The 24172-nt window shown below is 44.1% G+C and overlaps 1 protein-coding gene across 1 annotated transcript in view; it reads left to right on the top strand.

The window, feature by feature from the left end:
- The first annotated feature begins 293 nt into the window (after positions 1 to 293).
- COL6A3 (collagen, type VI, alpha 3) overlaps positions 294 to 24172 on the top strand; it is a 54233-nt gene continuing 30354 nt past the window's right edge. The window contains exons 1-10 of the mRNA XM_010577891.1: positions 294 to 381; positions 1337 to 1954; positions 5777 to 6379; positions 10502 to 11104; positions 13956 to 14555; positions 15868 to 16434; positions 19148 to 19768; positions 20898 to 21497; positions 22110 to 22712; positions 23116 to 23718. Coding sequence (XP_010576193.1) covers positions 294 to 381; positions 1337 to 1954; positions 5777 to 6379; positions 10502 to 11104; positions 13956 to 14555; positions 15868 to 16434; positions 19148 to 19768; positions 20898 to 21497; positions 22110 to 22712; positions 23116 to 23718 — 5506 coding nt within the window. The remainder of the gene's footprint in view (positions 382 to 1336; positions 1955 to 5776; positions 6380 to 10501; positions 11105 to 13955; positions 14556 to 15867; positions 16435 to 19147; positions 19769 to 20897; positions 21498 to 22109; positions 22713 to 23115; positions 23719 to 24172) is intronic.

Raw genomic sequence — 24172 nt, forward strand, 5'->3', positions numbered from 1 at the left:
AAAGTCATCTGGGTCCACAGGAGTGATTAAATGCCAGTTATGTGAAGGATGAGTCCTCTTCCAAAGAAATGCTTGCTACGAAGCAGACTGGCCAGCACTAAAATATTTTTCTCCTGCCAAAGTGCCACAAAAGCATTGCAAAAACACGTGGTTTGGCTTTTCTATCTTGTGTCTCATCCATGCCTGGCCAGCACTGCCGCTGTTTCTTACTCTCCCTGTTTTTCTCCCTCAGGTCTCACACTGGGTGCTTTGAAACAAAGAGAATAAAAGGAAAACTCAGATAAAAGACCAAAATGAGGAAACACAGACATTTGCCCTTTGTGGCAATGTTTTGCCTCCTGCTCTCAGGCTTTTGTTCAGTTCATGCCCAGCAGCAAGCAGGTAAGACCAGACCGCTTTACCTGACTTTGCCCCTGTACAAATGTGCCGCTAGTTCACACCAATGCATTTGCACTGTTTGGTTTTTAAAATGCATGTCAATAGTATGTTGTGTTTTACCTTCTGCTCCTCAGTTACCGCTCGGCTGAGGGTCCTTTTGGACCCAGACCTTGGCCAACGTGCGCGCGATGCCTTCCTGAGCATGTCACTGGCCGGTGACGTGCCACTGAGGATGCTCTGCGGGGGACGGGGGTGTGGGACGTGCACCTAGGGTGGCCCCAAGTGGGTTTTCTCCTGGGCAGAGCTGTTTTGCCCTCCTTGCATGTGTAGGAGGGCATTTTGCAGTGAGACAAATGCTGCCAAGAACCTGCAGAAAGGCTGTTTGTTTTTTTTTAAGAGGAGGCACTGGTGTCTTTGGGACTGTAGCTGGTGTCATGGGGCGGGGGGGGTGGTGGTGGTGTTAGCAGCAGAAAAAATATGGAAAACTCATGCCGGCACCTAGGCTGCTTAAATTGAGCAGCTCTTTCTTCCTTGAGCACCACCATGGAGCCGGCAAAGCCCTGAGCCAGCGAAAAAAAGCACAGGAGGCCATGGGTGGTTTGAAGCCAAACAAGCCCAAATTAATACGTGAAGCCGCAGGCGTCTTTGTCTGGCTCAGGGCTGGTGTCCAAACCCGTGCAGTGAGGGTCTGGGAGGGGAGAAGCATCTCGCCTCCTCCTCCCCTTGAAGGGTAGGTCGCATGCTGTCCCCTCCTGTCTCCCAAAGCCTGCGCTGTCGGGGCGCTGATGGCTGCCTGGTTTTTCCCCAGAGGTTCTCGTTTTGCTGCGGGCGAGAAGGGGAAGCTAAGCTTCACTTTCACCATGCGAAAGAGGCCGTCGGTCGTTTGGGTGAGGAGGAGGAGGAGGCATGCTTGCGCTGACTGATAGAAAATCCTAAACCCCCATCTGTTTTTTTAAAGCTGTCAAAACCGTTGCTGTGGCTGATATAATATTTCTAGTGGATTCCTCTTGGAGCATTGGGAAGGAACATTTCCAACTCGTTCGAGAGTTTCTGTATGATGTTGTAAAAGCTTTAGATGTGGGAGGAAATGATTTTCGCTTTGCCCTGGTCCAGTTCAGCGGAAACCCCCACACAGAGTTCCAGTTAAATACCTACCCCTCTACCCGAGACGTCCTGTCCCATATTGCCAACATGCCTTACATGGGGGGAGGCACCAAGACTGGAAAAGGATTAGAGTACCTAATCGAGAACCACCTCACTAAAGCTGCTGGAAGCAGAGCCAGTGAAGGCATCCCCCAGGTTATTATAGTGTTAACGGATGGACGATCCCAGGATGATGTGGCTCTGCCATCATCTGTCCTTAAATCGGCCCATGTAAACATGTTTGCGGTTGGCATGCAGGATGCAGTGGAAGGGGAGTTAAAGGAAATAGCGAGCGAACCCTTCGATATGCACCTTTTCAACCTAGAGAATTTTACCGCTCTCCACGGCATAGTTGGAGACTTAGTGGCGAGTGTCCGTTCATCCATGACTCCAGAAAAGGCTGGGGCCAAAGGACTTGTTAAAGACATCACAGGTAATGGCTGACTGCTGATGGCTCCCATCAGCATGGTATCTGCTGGCGTTGCGCTGTTTAAAGCCTTTGTAGGGGCAAGACTGAGATGGACGTTCAGAGGTTTAAAAACAAAGGTTTGAAGTGTGTGGCCCCGTGTTTGTAGCTATTGAGCGTGCTGTTGTTTGCAAACCCAGCTGGCATCCCTGCCAGAGCTGCCAGGAGGTAGCACAGGAGCCCTTGGATGGGCAGCAGCTTGTTGCAGCCATTTTTTCGCACCCATGGCATGGAAATGTAAACGTAGGAAGCTCTGCAGAGTTATTAAATTGCCCCAAGGCAGGGAACTAGGAGAGGAACACACCAGCTATGATGGTGACTCTTTGAAGCCCTGACCAAAAACCCTCTGGAGACTGAGAAGGTCGCTGATGGCTGCAGGGACACCATGAAGGATGTCCCCTTGCAGCTAGCAGGGGAGATAGGCAATGTGCTCTCCAGAAAGTCACCTTCTTGGCTGAAGACAGCAAAAGCAGATCGGTGGAGAACTTCTTCGCTGAAACCCTGAGCTGGCCCTTAGCCTCTCTCCTCATCCGCCTGGAGAAGGTGTGTGGTTGTAGAGTCCCTTTTGCGATGTCACTCAAATGCCTTCTATACAAGCCGATGGCCTCCACATGCTGGAGTGCTGGACCCTTCCTGTAACTGAAACCTCTCTGCAAACCATGTTGGCTTGAACAGATCTGCGCTGACCACAAGCCAGGGGCCCAATTTGCCTGGCAAAAAATAAGACAGTCTTCCTCCATCCCTTCTCTGTTTATGAAATTTCAGCATGCAAAGGGCCTTCTGAGCAGCTTTGTTGTGTTTCAAAACAGAAGTCCCAGAGATCAAACCTTTCTTTTTATTCCTGAGACTCCATCTGAAGGTCAATAGCTTGTGGGGTGATGTAAGGCAACAGCAGTGTAATGAGGCAGTGTGACATTAATCCCCCTGTGTTGTCTTGCCTGATTAACCCTCACGCCAGCTCCACTGGGTGCTCTCCATCACTGCATGACACCGAGCAACACCAAAAGGCTGTGCTCACGTGTGTTTTTATTGTGCAAAGTGCTTGACAGGGCAAATATCCAGATCACGTGAAAGCCACAGGGAAGAAAAGCAGCCGGCCCAGAAAGATGACATAAGGTTCTCCAATTCTAAGAAAATCATGTCAATATATGTGAAAAATGAATGTTATACCCAACCTGCTGACAGCGCTGCAGTGGCTGTTTGGCATCTTTGCTGTGAAGGACCCCAGTGCTTCCCTGTTGAAATCAACAGGGGAATTGGTCTTTGGTGGCTGGTTGTCATCCTCTGGGGCACACCAGCAGGTAACCCCATAGTACATAAACATCTGGAGTCACAGACATTTCTTTAAAAGCTTTAAAGGTAAATTCCTACTTCATGTATATCATGCATTTCCAAGTTCATTTCTACTGAAAGATATTTTTTGCAAGTGTCTCCGTACCCCACTGTAACACAAATTTAAGCTAATCCTACTATTGTAGTTTTGCCCCTGTGTGACTTGCATGGGCGATCTACGGAATATCATCAAACCTGGGAAAAGATGTTATGGGTCCTAAACATTGGATGACAATAGTGTGCAAAGCATGGTACAGATAACTGTTTGCATAAGGGTTTAAGAAGTCATTTACTCAGCTGATAACTCCATGTAGTATTAAAAAAGCCATGGATGTTATGCTAGAAATGAGCCCTAATATGAAACAGAAATGTAAAAAAACCCGAGTCCTATAGTATTTCCAGTACAGAGTGCCAAAGCTGTTGGTCTGTGGCAGTCCCCAGAGCTGACTAGCGTAAGTATGAAAGTCAGCCCTAAGTTTGCCCTGATGTATTCGTTAAATCTTAGCTGTCTGTCTCATCTGACCCTCCTTGCTTAGTTGTGTAACAAGCATGCTTTTATTTGTTCTCCAGCACCAGCTTGTTCCATAAATGTGCACTGAAGTACAAGTTTTTTTTACAGTGATGACAAATTATCCAACGCATCTGTTTCCTATCTATTTTCTCTCCTGTGTGAGTGACCCGTGCTGCCGTGATGACACCCATCGGTGTCTGAAATCTCATTTCTCAAAAAGATGTCCAGGGCATCTAAAGCAGCGCTGGGTACAACCGCTTTGAGATTTCCCTTTTATTTATATGATTAAGTAGAACGTGTACATCCCAACTGAAAATGGCACAGTAAAGACAACCCTAAGCTCCCCTAAATTTCAACTCAGTGATGGAAAAATAAATCCTGGAGCCCTTTGCAATTCTGAACCACGCTGATGTTCTCGAAGCCAACACTGGCTATTGAGTTGGCCCAGGGAAGCGATGATGCCCTTGGAGACCTTCTCCTTTGTCGCTAGAATTGTAGCATTATTTGAATCTCTTGGTGGCATTGGGATGTATGAAAATATTTACTAGAAAAACAACTGAACAGGCAAAAACCAAAAAAAATTATTGACACGGCTGGTTAATAGCAAAGACTGCAGGTTTATTCTTGGCCTTGCTAAACTACATGCCAGTTTTGCTACTGGTTTCACCTTCGGCTTTCAAAAGTTGAGAGCTGGGTTGGATTTCCAAATGTTGCTTGTCATTCATTTGCAAACAGTCTGAAATTTGATTTCTTAACAAGATTGGAGAGTAAGAGCATGGAAACATCTGAGCATGCTTTGGGGTCTTCTCCTCCCCCTGCCTCCTTTTTGCATGCGTATAGCTGTTGGTGACGTTGATGGTAAAATTAGTTGAGCAAAAGGAGTCAGAGCAGACACCAGGGCATTTTGGGTCTGCTTCGGTAAGTCTCACAGCAAAAATGCTTCCCTCAACAACCATGTTCATGCCATATAAAAGTTTTGTTCAGTGTGTGTATAATCTCAGCAGATGATTGTGATCATCTGGGTATGGTCACAACAAATAGAGTTGGATAATTGTGTCATGACTGATTTCATCACCCTGTTTTAACCTGATTCTGCATTCCTTGATTGAATATCCAGAGTCCATATGAAAAATACAGACCAGACCCCTCTATCGATAGTCAACGCATCTTTGTGCAAAATAATTAATGCAAGATAATTTTTGCATGGCACATGTTGACAATTGTGCGGGTCAGTTTGCTGGACAAATACCATCGTGTGTATGCTGGCAGCTGGTAAAAGAGTTACAGTGCAAGAATAATAACCAAAACCTTTTCAATTGTTTCTAGCAAATGCATTTCAAATAATAATCCTTCATGGTGGGAGAAGCCAATATATTCAGCTGCTGGTTTTAACCAGCAAAAGAGCAGAACTACAACAGAGAGGCTGAAACTTTCCATGCATCCAGTAAATGGTGGCTTTTTTCTTAAAAAAAAAAAAAAAAAATACTCCAATGAGGAAAATAGCCTACGAATATTACTGTCCTCACCTGCTATCTTCAGGCTGAATTACCATTAAAATTCATCTTTTTCTTTTGGCTCTGAATAAATAGTTGGACAGTATTGGCCACTGATGGAATGGATCTAGATTTCCAAAAACTATATTTCGCCAAGTTTTCTCCTCGCATGCCAATAATGCTGACCTCCATGTAACTGCAGCTACCGGCTCGGTTGTGTTTGCTCGAGCCGTCTCTTGGTGGGTAGTGGATGCTACTGCGATGGGGCTGGGAGCTCGTATTCAATCAGAATGCAGAACTAAGAGGCAAATGTCACCTCCTCAGTGAACATGTGTTTTGTTTTCTCATTTTCGTGTTTCTTACTGGTTTTCCAAGAAACATGTCAGAACACTGTACAACCGCATGTAATCACTCATTTTAATGCTTTCACCTTTTGCATTTCTTTTTTTAAAGCTCAAGAGTCTGCTGACCTTATTTTCCTTATTGACGGATCAAACAACATCGGAAGTGTCAATTTTCAAGCCATACGTGATTTCCTTGTAAATTTGATTGAAAGCCTCAGAGTTGGAGCTCAGCAAATACACATTGGGGTGGTGCAGTATAGTGATGAACCCAGAACCGAGTTCGCTTTGAACAGCTACTCCACAAAAGCGGATGTTCTGGATGCCGTGAAGGCACTTAGTTTCCGCGGTGGCGAGGAAGCGAACACTGGTGCAGCACTGGAGTTTGTGGTGGAGAACCTCTTCACCCAGGCGGGAGGCAGCAGGATAGAGGAAGCGGTGCCTCAGATTTTAGTGCTGATAAGTGGTGGAGAGTCTAGTGATGATATCCGAGAGGGCTTGTTAGCGGTGAAGCAAGCTAGTATATTTTCGTTTAGCATTGGGGTCCTGAATGCTGACAGTGCAGAGCTGCAGCAGATTGCTACTGATGGAAGCTTCGCATTTACTGCCCTGGATATCCATAACCTTGATGCTCTTCGAGAATTATTACTGCCCAACATTGTTGGAGTGGCCCAAAGACTCATTTTGTTAGAGGCCCCAACCATTGTGACTGAAGGTATGTATGCCTTTCTGGACTGTTGCATTTTGATGAATCGATGAATGAATGAGCTTTTGCACGCTTTAAAACACTTTTTTTTTTTAATTTAAATTCTTCATTTTTTGCAATGCATCTCTCTGGTCTGGTCATGGAGAAACAATGGGAAAGACAAATAGTCTTGCAGCTAATGTGCAGAAACTCATTTGCTCAGTGGGTTATCTTTTGAAAACTGTGAGGTTTTGTGCAAATAACTGGCATGGCACGAGGTTTTAAAGGACACAAGCAGAGTATAAAGAAGCTCATATAATCCTTATTGGGGTATCTAAGCACCCCAGGAGTAAATACTGCAGCACTGTCAGTTCTGAAAACATTTATGTCATGTAAGCTTACATTATACGTCAGTTGAAAGTGTCATGAAAATGAAATTTGTCGGGGGAAGCTAACGGGGATATTAAATGGATCCCTATTCACAGAGTTGAAGTTATCAGCTTGCTAAAACGGTAAAATTCCATACCTCACTGAAACTGTGCACTATCCTTGGGAGAAGAGTGAAATTCCTGTGTTGTTGAACTTAAAAGCAAAACAGCCCTTAGTTCTTCTGAAGTAAAATCCCTACCTTGCTAACATATATTTCCCTTCAATCTGTAAGCTGAGGAAGCTTACAGCTTTCCATGAGGCCATGGGAAATGAAAACATAGGTGTCAATATTCGACTTAGGTCACTTTGGACTCTTAAGTCCCCATTGACATTATTTCTGGACTAGCATTAGTTTGGGTGCAGTAGAATAAAGGATACCTTGATTTATGGAGCAAGCAGGTGATTAAGAGTTTCTCGCCCTATGGTTTTATGACTAAGTTAAATTTACTGATAGAGAGGCTTTATGAAAGACACAGTATGTCGTATTTCAGAGGCCCCTGGAAAGGCCCCGGCTGGAGTTGCTGCATTTAATTACCAGGACGCTTAATGCGAACAACACTTTTGGGATCCAAGTGCCAGTCTGGAGTTCTGTACATACTGTTCAACTCGTGATGTACGTTGACATGTAAAACTGCATTCCATATGTCTTCACTGATCTATGTCTAAACATGATTGCTATCCTGTGGCTCAAATCAAAGGGAGGAATTTTCCTAAAAGGTCATTTTATGACATTGCCTTGATTATTCCAGGAAAGATATAAAGAACTTTTGCCTGTAGTACCCTACAAGAACCATATTTAGCTAAATAAGCTGAAGTCGGCAAGTCTAGCTAAAATGAGCATGCCACGGCCCATCCAAGTCAATGGAAAACCTCTCTTTCTGCCCTTCTAGTTTTTAACAGCTTGAATGGCAAGATTCAAAATGTTGGTACATTTGGTTTCATCTGCACTTGCATATTTTTCACTTAAAATGCCAGCTCATTTTAAGAAGGTACTACAGTAGCATCAGCCTGTGCAATTACATATAGATGGATATGCTAAATGGAGAAGTGGGTATTTTCAAAGGAGTTTTAGGGAATTCCCTTTTCCTAGCATCCATGGAAATTAATTTTGACTGGTGTGCTTGATTCACATCAGTGCCTTGGAAGTCTGCAGCATAAAGCACTGGTTTGGGAGACACACCGCAGCCTGAAAGAAATACCAAATCCATTGAGGTGCCAAGCGTTCCTGTGAAATACTAAAGTCACCTCGCTTCACTTTAGCTCTCTGGCTGTATGCTAGTCCTCCTGGGATGAATGGATGTCTCAAAGTGCCTTTCTGCCTCTCTTCTCCCCTCTCCTTTAGCTACTGGGGGAGCCTGGATGATAAATTAGATGAGGTGCTTCACTAAATATAGCTGAGATGGCAATGAGGAGGCAACTATGTAGGGCTGGGTTCAATATTGACACCCTCCAACATTCCCAACTTTTAGAGTCAAAGATATAATGCTTTGATCCCAAATCCTTTGAAATTCCTGGAAGACTTGCCATCAGCTTTACTGGGCTCTGGATCAGACCCTCTGGGATGTGAACAGCCTTGCTTAACTGCTTTTGCTTTAATTGTGTCCATTGAAAATAGCACCATGGGGTGTTTCTTCCTGTGGGTTTTGGTTTCGGTTCTTGCATTCCTCTTCTCTAAGGAAACATACTGCAGGATTTGAGAGCTGCAAGAGGAATGAGTGGTGGAGGGAGTTATTCCTTCCCAGCCTCCCTCAACTTTACAAAGCCCCTTTGATGTTTCCCACAAACTACTATATAAAGTCAAAGTTTCCAGGGTCTCCATTTTTGGGTATCTAGCTGCTGACATGCTAAGGAAGTGCTTTGGACATCTCTCCTGGGTGATACAAGGCAGAAATTTCAGCCTTTGTTATCCATTTGGAAAGGTTTCTGTTTTCAGTCCTCTCCTTCTCGGAGTAACTGATGAGGAAAAAAAACATGGCTGGGGAGATAAATGTTGGAAATCATGGTTCTGGGAAAGGGATCATTTAAACAAATCCTTGTTGCTTTGTGAGTAGCTCTGTTTTGACAGCCTCGGCAGTCAACTGCAAGACACTGTCAGCTCATGTGAGGCTGTATCTCAGGGAGGGTACCACCATATCTGTTTCGTGCAGGTTGTCATCATTTTGTGTCCAACACCACAGCGGGCTATTTTAAGCTTTAAATTTTGACAATCGGTCCTTAATCAAACAATTTCCAGCAAGACTCTGAGAGACACTTTTGCAAAGCCTCACACTAGCTGGCAGAGGCAGGTGTCTCAGGGTCCAAGGGCAGAAGGGGCAGCCAAGTTGCAGATGTCATCTTGAGCTCTATGTCACTCCTTGGGGTAGCCCAAACTCATGGCACTCACCCGTAATGAGAAACCTGACAGAGACCGGCCTTGGAAGCACTGCTTTCCGTGGCCAGCTGGTGTCCGGCCAAGGAAGACTGCAGCCAAAGCTTTGTTCTTTGTTCAAATCCAAAGTAAATAGCCTCCACACAGAGCAGCCCTGATGGGCCGAGTGGCTGCCCTTTTACATCCAGGCAGGACAAGAGAGTGTTTGCTACCACTTGCCCTGAGGGGTGTGAGATCCCGACAATGCTGGGTCTCCTCTTCCCCCAGGCTGTGCACTAGGTGTAACAGTGAGCCTGGGAGGTGATGGACCTACCACCTTGAATAGCTCTTAGGTGGGTAGGTGATTTAAGGTCACCCCAAGTCCAACATAACACAGTGATCCGTAATGCCCCAACATAACTTGGAAGCAACACAAGGTTTCCTTTTTCACTTCCATGGCATGAAATTGGGGAGGTGATGATGTGAGTGGGGTTGTCTAAAAGATGGTATTAAGATTATCTCCCATGATGATCATGTATAATGCTTTTATCATAACGGTATTGGTCTTGTTAGTATTTACTGTTTTTTTTGTGTACATTTACTGTATTAAATATGATGATGCTTTGGTTCCAATGCTGCACAACAGGTTTTTTTTTCCTCCCTAACCTTTCTTCAAACTTAGCCAGGGAACTGGAAAGCTAATTGTGCTCTTTGTGTCCTATGCCATCATCAGTAATAAAGTTTCAGAGATTACAACCTAGGCAACCGGTTTTGTTAAAGACATGGCAACCAGAATATAATACAGCTCTTCCATGATGGGGCTAGCTGTGCCAAGAAAAAACATAACTTGTTTTTGTTAGATAAGGAATAAGATGTAGGATGTGAAGACCCAAAGTCCAGGTATGTTGAGTAAGTGAAGACTGTTCTTTTCTTGTGTCATTGCTCTTGGGAACCTAATCCTTCTGAGACCAAACCACACTCTGGCATGATTCAGATGGCTCCACTGCAGATGGAGCATCACCTGGTTATTTTATCTTACGTGCCAGCTGAGTGCCAAGATTTCTCCTGACTGTTTGCCTTTCTTTCTTGTTTTGACATGTATATGCATTTTAATACTACGTTTTATAAACAATGCCATTCTTGCAACTCTTCTGTGTTTTAGAAAGGGGAAACAATGAATTGGAGTTCTTACTAGCCCTCTGCTAGAAGCTAAAAAATAATTCTGTTTTGAAAGCAAGACCCTTTTAAAGGTGTTGAGACTAACAGTACTTCAAGCAAACGAGAAGTCCTAAACATTGCTGAATTATTGACATAGAATTGATGCACAGAGTGTGGTGAAGGTTTCTGCTAATATTATGTTCATGTGTTACTTGCAGTTATTGAAGTGAACAAGAAGGATATAGTCTTCCTGATAGATGGCTCAACTGCATTGGGGACTGGCCCCTTTAACTCAATTCGTGATTTCGTTGCCAAAATTGTCCAAAGGCTGGAGGTTGGACCCGACCTGATCCAAGTTGCAGTGGCACAGTACGCAGACACTGTGAAGCCAGAGTTTTATTTTAACACCCACCAGAGCAGAAAGGATGTGATGGCTAACGTGAAGAGAATGAAGCTCATGGGTGGTACGGCACTCAACACTGGCTCGGCACTGGACTTTGTGAGGAACAACTTCTTCACCAGTGCTGCTGGGTGCAGGATGGAGGAAGGGGTGCTCCCTATGCTGGTACTCATCACTGGTGGTAAGTCCAGGGATGCTGTTGACCAAGCTGCGGCAGAGATGAAAAGGAACCGGATAGTGATCCTTGCCATTGGGTCGAGAAATGCTGATCTGGCAGAACTTCAAGAAATTGCCCATGAGAGAGATTTTGTGTTCAACCCAAATGACTTCCGTGTTCAGTTCATGCAAGCCATTCTTCCTGAAGTACTGTCACCTATCCGGACACTCTCTGGAGGACTGATTATCCAAGAACCACCATCAGGTAATTAATTACCTTTTTCTAATTAAGAAGATATGGTTTATATGTTTGTCAACTCTTATTCTATGACATGTAGAGATAAGGGGGGGAAAAAGCATCAAGCACATGTTTCAGCATAGCTAAATGTTGTCTCTTGGACTTGCAAAATGTGCATGAACAGATCGGTGAATTTGATAGCATGGTGGTTGTTACAGCTTTGTCATTCCTTTCTGGAGATTTTTGTCCCATTCCCAATTTGTCACCAACATTTAAAGGCCTGGACGCGGAAGATGTGCTTTATTAGTTAGGTCCTGAAATCATTCAGTGGAGGCTTTTTGTCTCACTTAGGGTTTGTGTAACCTATGAACAGGACACACTGTGAATGTTATAATCTCTTCCCCAATTTGAAAATCATCCACAGTAGATATTTGCTCAAGAAAGCTTAAAAGTTTCTTCTGAGTGTAAAGAAAATAAGCAGGTTTGTTCATGGAGATGTTCAGAGAAAGCTAGCCTGGCATTGTTGGACTGAAACTTACCCTTTAAGAACATATTTACATTTTTCTTATCACTTACTCAGCTCAAGCCCTAAGAGGCTCACGAGACTATTGCAGTGTTGATTTTAATTTAATCTGTTTAGAAGATGATCCAAAGCCCTGTGAAGCCAGTGGATTCTTTTTACTTGGTCTTGCCATTGACATCAGTAGACTTTGGAAGCAATCCAATTGCTAGTCATGTCTTTTGAGGCAGTTTCCCCTGCATTTCAAAAGGTGTTCTAGCTGCATAGAGATTTTATACCAAATTTCTCAGGATTTCTTCCCAATAGAGATGCTTGAGGTTGAATTAATGTTGCGCTGGGTCATATTTGAACCTTGCATTTCTGTCTCATGGCATACAAACATTAGAAAAACAGGACTTCTTCCAGCTGCCAGTAAGGTTAATAGTGAGGTTCCCATTGGCTTAAGTAGGTGTTGACCCACATCCATATTTTTTCTAGTATCTCCAAGTAATTTAAAATTATAAGATGCAGTGCAAAAGAAACTGAGGTTTTGGAAAGGGTCCTTAAAGAATTAAAGCTTATGACTGATTTACATGAAGAGGAGACATTTTAAAATCAGTTTGCCAATACTTGTCCTTAATTAAGATGAATATCACAGGACTTATCATTTCATAAGCTTTTTTTCAGAATGTGTTTCCTGCTAATACAGTTTTGCATGGCTATACACCAAACCTGACATTTTTGTTTTTCAATGTAAATTAAAAATGTTCCTATACTTCCTTGTTCTTTAAAGCTCATTCATGCAGCTTCTCTTTTTTTCCAGTCCTTTTGCTCTACTGTACTCACAGCTATTCACATACACAGTAAGCAAGTAATCATATCCTACTCCATAAAATACCTGTTATTAGTAACATAACTGATTTTGACACTGGGCAGTCAGTTACATTTCAGCTAGGTATTGTTTCACCCTGGGCCTTGAATGACACTTTTCTGGGAAAAATTAAAAATACAGAAAGCCAAGACAATCTGTAAGATCTGAGAGCAATGCCTGTACTCCAAAGAGCCCTTTTATCCCTTTTGGTTTTAATATCTCAGTATTTATATAATTTATATATAGGACAGCAAGCGTACAGGGAGAAGGCAAGCTAGAGAGATGGATGAATATAGACATAAACCCATAAGTAAATGCTTTAAACAGAAAGGTAATGAACAGAATTAGCAATGGGTATAAATATATTCTCGAATAACTTATTTGGAGGAAGGCATCCAGGGGGGATGCATTGGATAAGCCCACTCATCAGTTCTCTGAGATCTTATTTAAAGTTTCAGCATTTTGGTCTGTCATCTGGACATGATGTGTTTAGAGAAAAAAAACGCAGGGGCATGATCCTGTGGTGTCTTTGGGGTGACACTGCAGATCTGTGTCTTGGGTCTCAGATGCTGGGAGACAGCCCAGGAAGGATTTAACCTTAAAAAAGGAGCCGAGAACTAGCTGATTACTGCCAAAAGTGGGAAATTTCTCCCTCTTCAACAGCCCACAAAATGGATGGCTACAACTGCAGACATCAAAATGCAGTTTGCTGCATCAAATGCAGATGCCAAAAAGGCAGGTGTCTCAAGCGGCTATTGCAGTCTCATCTGGACCAGCTTTTCTAAGCCTAATAGTAAAAGCTATTTTTAATACCCATTCAAAATACCAACCAAATTGGTTACTTGGCAGAAGTGTTTTCCCATGCAAGTGGAGCCTAAGTCTGTGCCGTGGGCCAGCCACTGCTGGCTGCACAGCATGACCATGGAAGTCACTGCAGGACAGGACATGGTTCTCTACATCTAGGGATGCATGGAAGCACCCCTGTGGAACAGGGGATTACTTAATAAAGGGGGCGATAGTGCTGGGTGTCAAAGCACACTTTAGATGCCAGAAAGCAAAAACGTTCCCTAAAGCTTTTTTGGAAAGCCCCAAGTAAATGCATGGTGACTTGCAGATAAGTAAGATGGCTGTAGGCATAATTCAGTGTTGCTCCACCAAACTCAATGAAGCTGCCTTTTGCTGGCTCAGGCTCTGGCCCACAGCATGCAACTCTGGCATTAGCAGCCATTGAAAACATCTGCCACGACAGAGAGTGAGCCCCATTGATAAACCTGACATTTAAAAGACTTTTCAATACAAGTCATAAACCTCCCCTGCCCAATTTAGTCATTTCCAGCAAGGTCCTTGTTACTGCTGTGCTGATCACACTCTTTCTCTTCTCTTTTTCTCCCCACTTCCTCCTAACAAGGTTTACATGCGTGTACAGCGTATGCTGTATGCACACATGAACAAGAATTCTATTTTTGTTTTCTGTGATGTCTCATGTTATTTTCTGTGCTCTACTGCAGTTCAAGTAACCAAAAGGGATATCATCTTTCTTTTGGATGGATCACTCAACGTTGGAAATGCCAACTTCCCCTTTGTGCGTGACTTTGTTGCCACCCTAGTTAACTACCTTGATGTCGGCAGTGACAAAATCCGAGTTGGCTTAGTGCAATTTAGCGACACTCCTAAAACTGAGTTCTTTCTATATTCATACCAAACCAAATCAGACATAATTCAACGTATGGGGCAGCTGAGGCCCAAGGGGGGGTCAGTGCTGAACACTGGCTCTGCACTGAACTTTGTGCTTTCAAATCACTTCACGGAAGCTGGTGGGAGCAGAATAAATGAACAAGTGCCACAGGTCCTAGTCCTGGTGATGGCAGGGAGGTCTGCCGATCCCTTCTTGCACGTTTCCAATGAATTAGCTCGGGCTGGAGTGCTGACTTTTGCTGTTGGAGTTAGGAGTGCGGATAAGGCAGAACTTGAACAGATTGCCTTTAATCCAAGAATGGTATATTTTATGGATGATTTCAGTGCTCTGGCAGCTTTACCCCAGGAGTTAAATAAGCCTATAACAACATATGTTAGTGGAGGTGTGGAGGAGGTTCCACTCGCCCCAACAGGTAATACCTACCTTCCTTCATGTTGACTGCATTAAGTTAATCTTGTTTTTCTTGACTGTTTGTTCCCAATGTACACCTTCGCATCTGTCCAAGGCCCTGAGTCACCAAAGAGGTTAGGGCTGTGCTTAACCATCAATACGTGGCTTGACACTGACAGCTCTTAATACTGTTCAAGTCATTGCTAGCACACTTTAAAGACAGTACAATTTTAAGTCTTTTGGCAGGTCAGGACTGAAGGAAGATCCGAGTGAGTCTATGCCCACCAGTTGCTTACTCAGGTGTTCCTTTTCTGTTGCCATAATAATGTCACAGCCTGTAAATGCATTGTCTGCACTAGCTCAGGCAATGGGAGCGTGCACTTTTGGCCACAAGCTGTGGTGTGGAAAGGTTAAGCTTGTGCCAAAGAGCACAGAGGAGCAGAGGTCTAGTCAGGTACAGATGGCCGAATCCTTCCCCAAAGGCACTTTGTCAAAGTGCTGTTGTCATGCTGTCACAGAGGCTAAATTTGACTCCCGATATTCAACGTTATCCTCCAATATTAAACCCAAAAGCTGTTGGCAAGTTTAACCCTTTTTAAACAGGTATTTGCTCACTAATTCCCTTATTGTGGCTATGTACATATGAAGACATAAGAACAACCAGGATTGTTTAGTATGGAAAGGAGACCATTAAGATTAATATGAAAGATGTTAAGACACAGATATGAGATGTTTGGTTTTGCCTTGGGTATTCAATGAGATTAAAAGGGCATCAAATGGAAACAGGTAAAAGTTTTTTTTTCTCCTCCAAAGTCATAACTCGCCTATGTATTTAGATGCTCCTTATGATGGAAATGGGAGAGGTACTTTAAGAGAATACAGAAAATGCTTTGTGTGTGTATGTATGTATGAACTAATGCATATTTGTTATACTGAGCCTTTAAATAGAAAAAAAACCCCAACCCTCCGCTGCTGTTGTACTTCATGTCTGTATTATCAGCATACTGCTAGACCATAAACATCACTGACCTAATCTGAAACAGCCAATTTATGATATGACTGATATGATGTGATACAATATATGATATGACTATCTGGTGCCTGACTCAATAAGTCTTAGGATAGAGGTGTCCTTGCTTTCCCTTCTTCCTCAGATAAATAAGTCTAAGGTACTGTTTAGTCCTGTAACATTTGAACACTTTGGTAAATGAAAATCACTTGCGTTGCGTATTGAAATCCAGCTAATTTGCAGAGAAGTTTCTAGGATGACTTTTAAGAAGAAAAATGCCTTCATATCTTTTTTTCCCCTCTTTTCATTTGTGAATTTATTCTAGAAAGCAAGAAAGATATTTTATTCCTGATTGATGGCTCAGCCAACCTCTTGGGTAGCTTTCCTGCCGTCCGGGACTTTGTACACAAAGTCATTTCTGACCTGAACGTGGGTCCCGATGCCACACGAGTAGCTGTAGCTCAATTCAGTGACACCATCCAAGTTGAATTTGACTTTGCTGAACTCCCGTCTAAGCAAGACATGCTTCTCAAAGTGAAAAGGATGAAGATAAAAACTGGGAAGCAACTGAACATTGGAGCTGCGCTAGATGAAGCTATAAGGAGGCTGTTCGTGAAGGAAGCTGGAAGCAGGATTGAAGAAGGTGTTCCTCAGTTTTTGGTCCTCCTTGTTGCTGGGAGATCAACCGACGATGTGGAGCAACCATCAGATGCTCTGAAGCAAGCTGGAGTTGTGACCTTTGCTATCAAAGCCAAAAATGCTGACCCCGTAGAGCTGGAAAGGATCGTTTACGCCCCACAATTCATTCTGAATGTTGACTCCCTCCCTCGGATTTCAGAGCTTCAGCCAAACATAGTCAACCTGTTGAAAACTATTCAGCTTCAGCCAACAGGTACAGGGACCCCCAGGGTTTCCAAGAGGCTGAAAGACACCACTTACATGCCCCCTTTCAATTTGGTAACTGGTGCAATTGTATCTGGTGATGTTTAAAACAATTATGTAGAAACTGCTATTGTACTTGGATTTTCTTCTGGTCAGACCCTGATCCAGCAGAGCATTAAGGTCCAAACTGAATTCTAAAGATGAGTAAGGAAAAAGCCTTTTGTTTGGCTGCAAGAGTTGCAGTAGGTGCTGTTACCAGTGTGTAAAACATGGTATAAACCTGAAACAAAAGAGAGTCGTTGCCCCAGAGATCTTGTGTAAATTGATGTGCAATGTTGGGCAAGGGCTAGAAGAAGCAAATTAAGGCTTGTCTCGATTTCTCTTTCCGTCCTCCCTTTTCTGGAGGAGTGGTAGGGAGTAAGGAGCACTGCAGCACACTGGATTCACTCTTGCTCTGTTATTTCTTACAGGATATGACGGCAGTTTCTACATTTTGTACCTACACAATAAATTAGATGCTCTTTACTCAGTTACCGTTACAAGCTCAGCAGATGAGTATGGATTAATTTGAAGAATAAAAAAAATATGTAAAAAGAATCACACGGCCACAATTATAAATTCACACTGCAGTACTGGGAATTATGCATGGCCAGCTGTGTGATTTCCTGAGACAGCCCTAATTTGAGAATTAACCTGTCTCCCAACAGCAGGTGGGGACAAGGAAAAGTGTAATAACATCTACGGCATCTCTCTGTAAAAGTTCTGGGCAGATGGACTTAGAATCATAGAAACATAAAAAAGAAGTAGGGATGGAAGGGATCTCAGGGTGCCATCTGTTACATACCCTTGTCCCCAATGGGATCTTCTTGTCCAGAATGAGCTGACATTGGTCTAATCTGTTCTGAAAACCCTCCAGTGGAGGAGATTTCCCAGCCTCCATAATCAATCTGCTCAATTGCTTTTATCTCTGTCAGTAGATACTTTTCCTTAGTGTCAAACCTCAGCTTTTCTAGTCATAGTTTAAGCCTTTTTACATCTCCCTCAACTCAAGAGGATACAGATGTCAGCTGATTTGTGAGTTTTGTGTGACAGCGTTTCATTTACTTTAAGCTTGCCATGTATGTCTTGTCTTGGCCTTCATGTCACCAGCTGTGTACCTAGATCATTCGATCTTTCCTTGTAGGTCTTGTAGATTTTTCTAGCTTTTCACTCTTGTCCCTCCAACATCAGCTTGCTCCAAATGACCAGAGTGTAACAATGGTGTCCCCTGGTCATCTTTTACCCCATCCTTTCCATGTGGAGTCATCACCCTTCCCGTGTTTGTGCAACTTCTGCCTCAACATAGAAGAGTGCAACTAGTGATCTTGAATTGTATCCTCACTTTTCACACCGTTTCTGTCTTGTCAAGATCATTTGGAATCGCTTTGACCACCAAGTGCTGTGAATAATTGTGCTAATTGCTCACAAATAGTGCATCCACCTACTTTTCCTAGTATTCTTGGCTAAAAGAGAGCCACCTCATAAGAGTACCCATATTTTTTTCTTCTTTATCTGCTACCCAGACACTTTTGATAGGACTCTCTTCCCCTGCTCCTAAACTTTAGAGGAAGTGTATGGAACTGGGATACACCAGGCAATGTCTGCTCCTTCTTGCTACCTGTATTGCTCAACACAAGTATATTAATATTCCAGTCCTATGCATTAACCCACCAAGTTTCCAACATTCCTCTTAAGTAATAAACTTGATCTGAAGTCTGCATTAAGACTTCAGCTGCCCTTGTTAACTCTTTATATGTTTAGCATCCATAAGCAGATATTTAAGACTTTCTTCAGAGGGATGGATCATGCTCCTGCTTGTCCTACTTGACCCTGCTATAAACAAGCCAACAGCACTTCTGGGGATGTCATCCATCAGTTGCTGTGTTTGAGAGGCAGTGATGTTTTCTGCTTGGCTGAGCCAAAGCTTTGCAATTCTGTTAGCCTATAGCAGAACATGTCAACAGTTCTCTGATCTTTGATGTTTCACAGTCTTGTTTTTTTTTTAAAAAAAGAATGTTTAGTCACAATTAGCATTTTTTTGTGCTTGAAGTTAGTAAAAAAAAAATCAGTGTCTAGCATTTTAGAAAAGCATTTCAGAAAAGCATTTCTGCATTTTCAGTTGGATGTCCTTTCCAGAAAAATTCTTATTTTGTCTGAGCATGTGCAGGATTATTAATTTCTAAGTTCAGTAATACCTCAGAAAATCTTTTCTCTCCTTCTCTTCGCCAGCTCCTTGTGAGCGCCTTCTCTGCAGCATGCCATTTCGTTCAGAAATTCATTTTTCTCTGGGAGCAAAAGATCCATGATGCTTCAGACTCCTGTTGCACATTGCAAAACCATGTGCCAGATTCCCAGCCCCCTCGGGAGCAGATGGCTTCTGCCAGCCTTAGGTAGGAGATGGCACCCAGGGTCCCTTGGCACCCTATTTCCTATGGGTCTATGATTCTATGACTCGGTGGGTAAGGCACGGCATGCATTGCACTGCGGTTTCCACCGACTTCCACCCATCTGCCTCTTCACCAGGGATTGCATCTGATGGCAAAGGAACTGAACCATCCATCCTGACACCTCGCTTCCCCCTCCCCGAGCTTTTGTACTCCTTCAGTTCAATTTATGCGGAGAATAATAATCACTGCAAAAGAGAATCTCACTTATTCCCCCCTTCCCTTACTTGTCTCAAACAGTAGTTGAGAGAGGTGAGAAGAAGGATGTGGTGTTTCTAATCGATGGCTCGGATGGTGTCAGAAGAGGTTTCCCTCTACTGAAGACATTTGTCCAAAGAGTTGTTGAAAGCCTGGATATTGGTCGTGACAAGGTCCGTGTCGCCGTTGCACAATACAGCAATGTCATACAACCAGAATTCTTACTTGACACCCACGAAGACAAAGCAGATCTCATCAGTGCCATCCAGGAGCTGAAGGTTATGGGAGGATCTCCTCTGAACACTGGAGCAGCCCTTGACTATCTCATCAGGAATGTGTTCACGGTGTCGAGTGGCAGCAGGATAGCAGAGGGTGTCCCGCAGTTCCTGATTCTGCTGACTGCTGACCGGTCCCAGGATGATGTGAGGAGGCCCTCGGTGGTCCTGAAGACAAGTGGCACGGTGCCCTTCGGCATCGGGATTGGAAATGCCGACCTCACAGAGCTGCAGACGATTTCTTTTCTCCCAGATTTTGCTATATCTGTGCCTGACTTCAGCCAGCTGGATACGGTGCAACAGGTCGTCTCGAACAGAGTCATCCGGCTGACCAAGAAAGAGATAGAGTCACTTGCCCCTGATCTGGTTTTTACATCACCCAGCCCAGGTGAGGAGATGTTTGTGTGTGCACCAACAGCCAGTGGCAAAATATGATGTTTAGTAACATCATGGTTGCAACACAAACTGAGAAAAGCAAAGATGGTCACAGCTAAGACTCCAAGTCCATCTTGGTCTTACTGTTGATGTACTTAGGGTTGGTAGGAGCTATGTAATCAAGCTGAGCCACCTTTAAGCCCAGTCCCTCAAGGTGGTCCATGTTGTATTCACATGGAAGACCCACAAAGTGAATGCTATGACCTTAATGTTATTTTAAGTTGATGGATTTTAAGTCCATGCTATTCCTCCTGGAATGGAAATTGCATCATTTAGATGCTACAGGGACACCTTCACACCACTATAAATCAAGGTCAGCTTTCTGCTAAATGTAAGACCTGCTGACATGTCTTACATTTGCCACACTCATTCACTGGGGGAAGGGAAACTGGAAGCAGGCATCAGGAAAAGGATCAGATCTTCCATTTTTGGTCTTGCTTGGAATGAAATCCAGCCAGCATATGCCTAGGATGAAGGGTGCCCACCCCAGATCAGTCCCTCTGAAGTCCACCATCCTACTCTATCTGTTCCTTCCCTTCAGAGCCAGACTGCTTTCTTCCATCCCCATTTACCAGTGTGATATTCAGTGATAATTCAGGCTCTGACCTGAACTACCACTGCAGAAAACATTTTATTAGGAAGCAAAAAGTCATCCTGGAAAGGCAGAAGCTGAGAGAACAATAGGATAGAAGCTTTCCTAGAGAACTAATTGTACTGAGTGTAAAACAACCCCATGCTGCCTGGCAACCTGCCCTGAGTAAGGGCCATCACCAGGCTACGTTTCCTTTGGTGGAGATCCCACAAGGAATGATTGTTGCAGGTTTCCCCTGCTCCATCTTGCTTCCTTTGCTCTGGAAGTTGCTGTTCTTGCACTGCTTGGGGATGTGCCTAGCAGACTGGTCCTGCCTCTGGGTTGAACCCAGAGCTGCCTGCTGTGGCTCCCAGGAGATATCGCAGGCAGCGGAACAATAAGCATCCTCCCCATGGCCAAAGGCATGGGCCAGTGATGTAGATGATGAGCTTAGCTGCTCTTCATAAGCAATGCCTGATGTCTCTTCTGACTGCTGCCTTCTTTCCTGCAGCGGGTGTGAAGAGGGATGTCGTGTTCATGGTTGACGGCTCCCGGTATGCCGCCCAGGAGTTCTACCTGATCCGTGATCTTATTGAGAGGATAGTGAACAACTTGGATGTGGGCTTTGACACCACCAGGATTTCAGTGGTCCAGTTCAGCGAGCATCCCCACGTGGAGTTCTTGCTCAATGCCCACTCCACCAAGGATGAGGTGCAGAGTGCAGTGAGGCAGCTGCGGCCGCAGGGTGGCCAACAGGTGAACGTAGGGGAGGCCCTTGAGTTTGTGGCAAAGACCATCTTCACTCGGCCCTCCGGGAGCCGCATAGAGGAGGGCATCCCTCAGTTTTTGATCATCCTCTCGTCCCGCAAGTCCGACGATGACTTAGAGTACCCATCACTCCAAGTCAAACAAGTGGGCGTGGCACCCATGGTAGTAGCGAAGAATGTGGATCCTGAGGAGATGGTACAGATTTCCCTTAGTCCTGATTATGTATTCCAAGTCTCCAGTTTCCAGGAACTTCCCAGCCTCGAGCAGAAGCTGCTGACTCCTATTGAAACCCTGACTGGGGACCAAATCAGACGGCTGCTGGGAGATGTGCAAATCCGCGAAGGTAAGGCTCTGTCAACACCAGCTGCCTCTGGGTTGCTATTCAAGTAAATGTTGCCCAAATGTGTAAATACCTTTCCATCCCTTCTCTATAAACCAAGGTTTTCCTCAGTTAAAAGCAAAGGTGTAGCACATGTACAGTTTTAGAAGGAAACTTTTAGATATGTGGAAATTCTGCCCAAGTACCTAAATACATTATAACTTACAATTTTCAAGTCAAGTACCTAAATACGTTACCTATTTTGATTTTCAAGTCAAATACCTCAATGTGTACAATTGCCTATTTCCATTTAGCATCTCTATAGGAAAGAGACTTAAATCTGGGGCAAAATGAAGTTGGAAACATTGACAAATCCAGAGGAGAGTGTTAATGAATGAAACAGATAAGGGTCTGAGTAATGCATGCTTTGAATATTAGGCAGACTGTTAACACACACATGCACGCTTGCACACAAGCCCTTTTGGAGAGGCTCCCTGAAACACCATGCCTAAAGTTGGCTAAAATATGCTGTGCAATTTTACATCACACGAGAGCAGATAGCACAGAAATACTCCAGAAAAGCTTAAGCAAAGACTTGGCACACAAATAATTTCCTCTCTTCTTGCTTCCCTGCAGATATTTCTGGTGATGAAAAGGACATAGTCTTCCTCATTGACAGCTCTGACAACGTTAGGCCTGATGGGCTTGCTCACATTCGGGATTTCATCAGCAGAATTGTTCAGCAGCTGGAAGTTGGGCCAAACAAAGTGCGAATTGGCGTGGTGCAGTTCAGCAATAATGTCTTCCCTGAGTTCTACTTGAAGACCCACAAGTCCAAAAATGCCGTCCTGCAAGCCATCCGCCGCTTGAGGCTTAGAGGGGGGTCCCCTGTGAATGCTGGCAAAGCCCTCGACTACGTGGTGAAGAACTACTTCATCAAGTCTGCAGGAAGCAGGATAGAAGATGGAGTGCCTCAGCACCTAATCGTCATCCTTGGAGACCGGTCCCAGGATGACGTGAACAGGCCTGCTAATGTGATTGTTTCATCGAACATTAAACCTCTGGGTGTTGGAGCCAGGAATGTGGACAGGGACCAGCTGCAGATCATTACCAATGATCCTGAGCGCGTGCTTGTGGTACAGGACTTCACGGGACTCCCAACTTTAGAAAAGAAGGTGCAGAGTATTCTTGAAGAGCTTCCGATACCTACAACAGAAACCCCTGGATATTTAGTACCTGGTAAGACTGCTGCTATTCATCCTGTAGACTTTTCTGGATAGAGCACAGATAGAATTTGTGTAATGTGAAAATGGTTCCATAATAACACCTTTTGATTCTCAACCCTTTAGCTGCATTGATTTAAAGAACACTTTGAAGATTTTGTTGAACATAGGAAAGAGCAGAATTAAATTTGAAATGAGATGAGGGTGTCTATCACAAAAACAAGTAATGTATGAAGTGTCATAAGTGTTGTATGAAACTTTTCTTCTTGTACAGATGTAAAATCGTGCCAAAGACCAATGAAACTAAAAAGGTAGAAACGGGAGAGAAACGCAACGCTACTTCACAAAGCACTGAGCATCTTAAATATTATAGATGCCGTAAATTATTAATAACTGTGTTTTCTTTGTGATCTTTTCAGGAGGTAAAAAGCAGGCTGACATTGTGTTTTTGCTGGATGGCTCCATCAATCTGGGGAGAGATAACTTCCAGGAAGTTATCCAGTTTGTCTACTCTGTGGTGGACGCCATTTATAGGGATGGCGACTCTATCCAGGTAGGACTGGCCCAGTACAACTCAGATGTCACCGACGAGTTTTTCCTCAAGGACTACTCCACCAAACCTCAGATTTTAGATGCCATCAACAAAGTCATCTACAAAGGCGGCCGAGTGGCAAACACTGGCGCAGCTATAAAGCACCTCCAGGCAAAACATTTTGTGAAAGAGGCTGGCAGCCGAATCGACCAGAGGGTGCCCCAGATTGCCTTCATTGTCACGGGTGGGAAGTCCACAGATGATGGGCCGAGTGCCTCCTTGGAAATTGCACAGAAAGGCGTCAAGGTATTTGCGGTTGGCGTGAGAAACATCGATCTGAAGGAAGTCAGCAGGCTGGCCAGTGAAAGCGCTACAGGTTTCAGAGTGTCCACAGTTCAGGAGCTGTCTGAGCTGAACGAGCAGGTCCTGGTTACACTGGAAGCTGCTATGGAGGAGAAATTGTGCCTAGGACCGACGGATGTTACAAGAGGTAAGCACGATCCTTTCATAATGTGCTCAGGTCATTCCCGAGGGTGGCTTTTAATATTGAACACATTTTGATGGACTTGTCTAGCCTGCTTTTGTGCTTTGCCTATAGCTGGAGGTGCAGCGTGGGCTCAGACCTCCTTCATGAACGTGGTGGTAGGCTGAAAACCTTTGGTACGAAAGCTGCCTGGTTTTGTGTTTCAGCATGTGAGCAACTGGTGTACCGTCACTGCAGAGGTGCCATCATGGCACTTCTTGGCCGTTCAGTCCCTGGCATGCATCGTGTGCTGGAAATCAGAATTTCTTTTGCTTGATCATTCAGGGTGCCCACTTGATCTCGCGACAGGTTTACGAGAAAAAGCTAGGGCACAAGCAGTTGCAGTTTAAGGTAAAATTGCCTTAACAAGGAATCCCATGATTTGGCTACTTCAGAAGCCAAGTAAGGGGAATTGGGCTGA

Source organism: Haliaeetus leucocephalus, unplaced genomic scaffold (genome assembly GCF_000737465.1).
Source record: "Haliaeetus leucocephalus isolate CR32 unplaced genomic scaffold, Haliaeetus_leucocephalus-4.0 Scaffold587, whole genome shotgun sequence".
Classification (NCBI taxonomy): Eukaryota; Metazoa; Chordata; class Aves; order Accipitriformes; family Accipitridae; genus Haliaeetus; species Haliaeetus leucocephalus.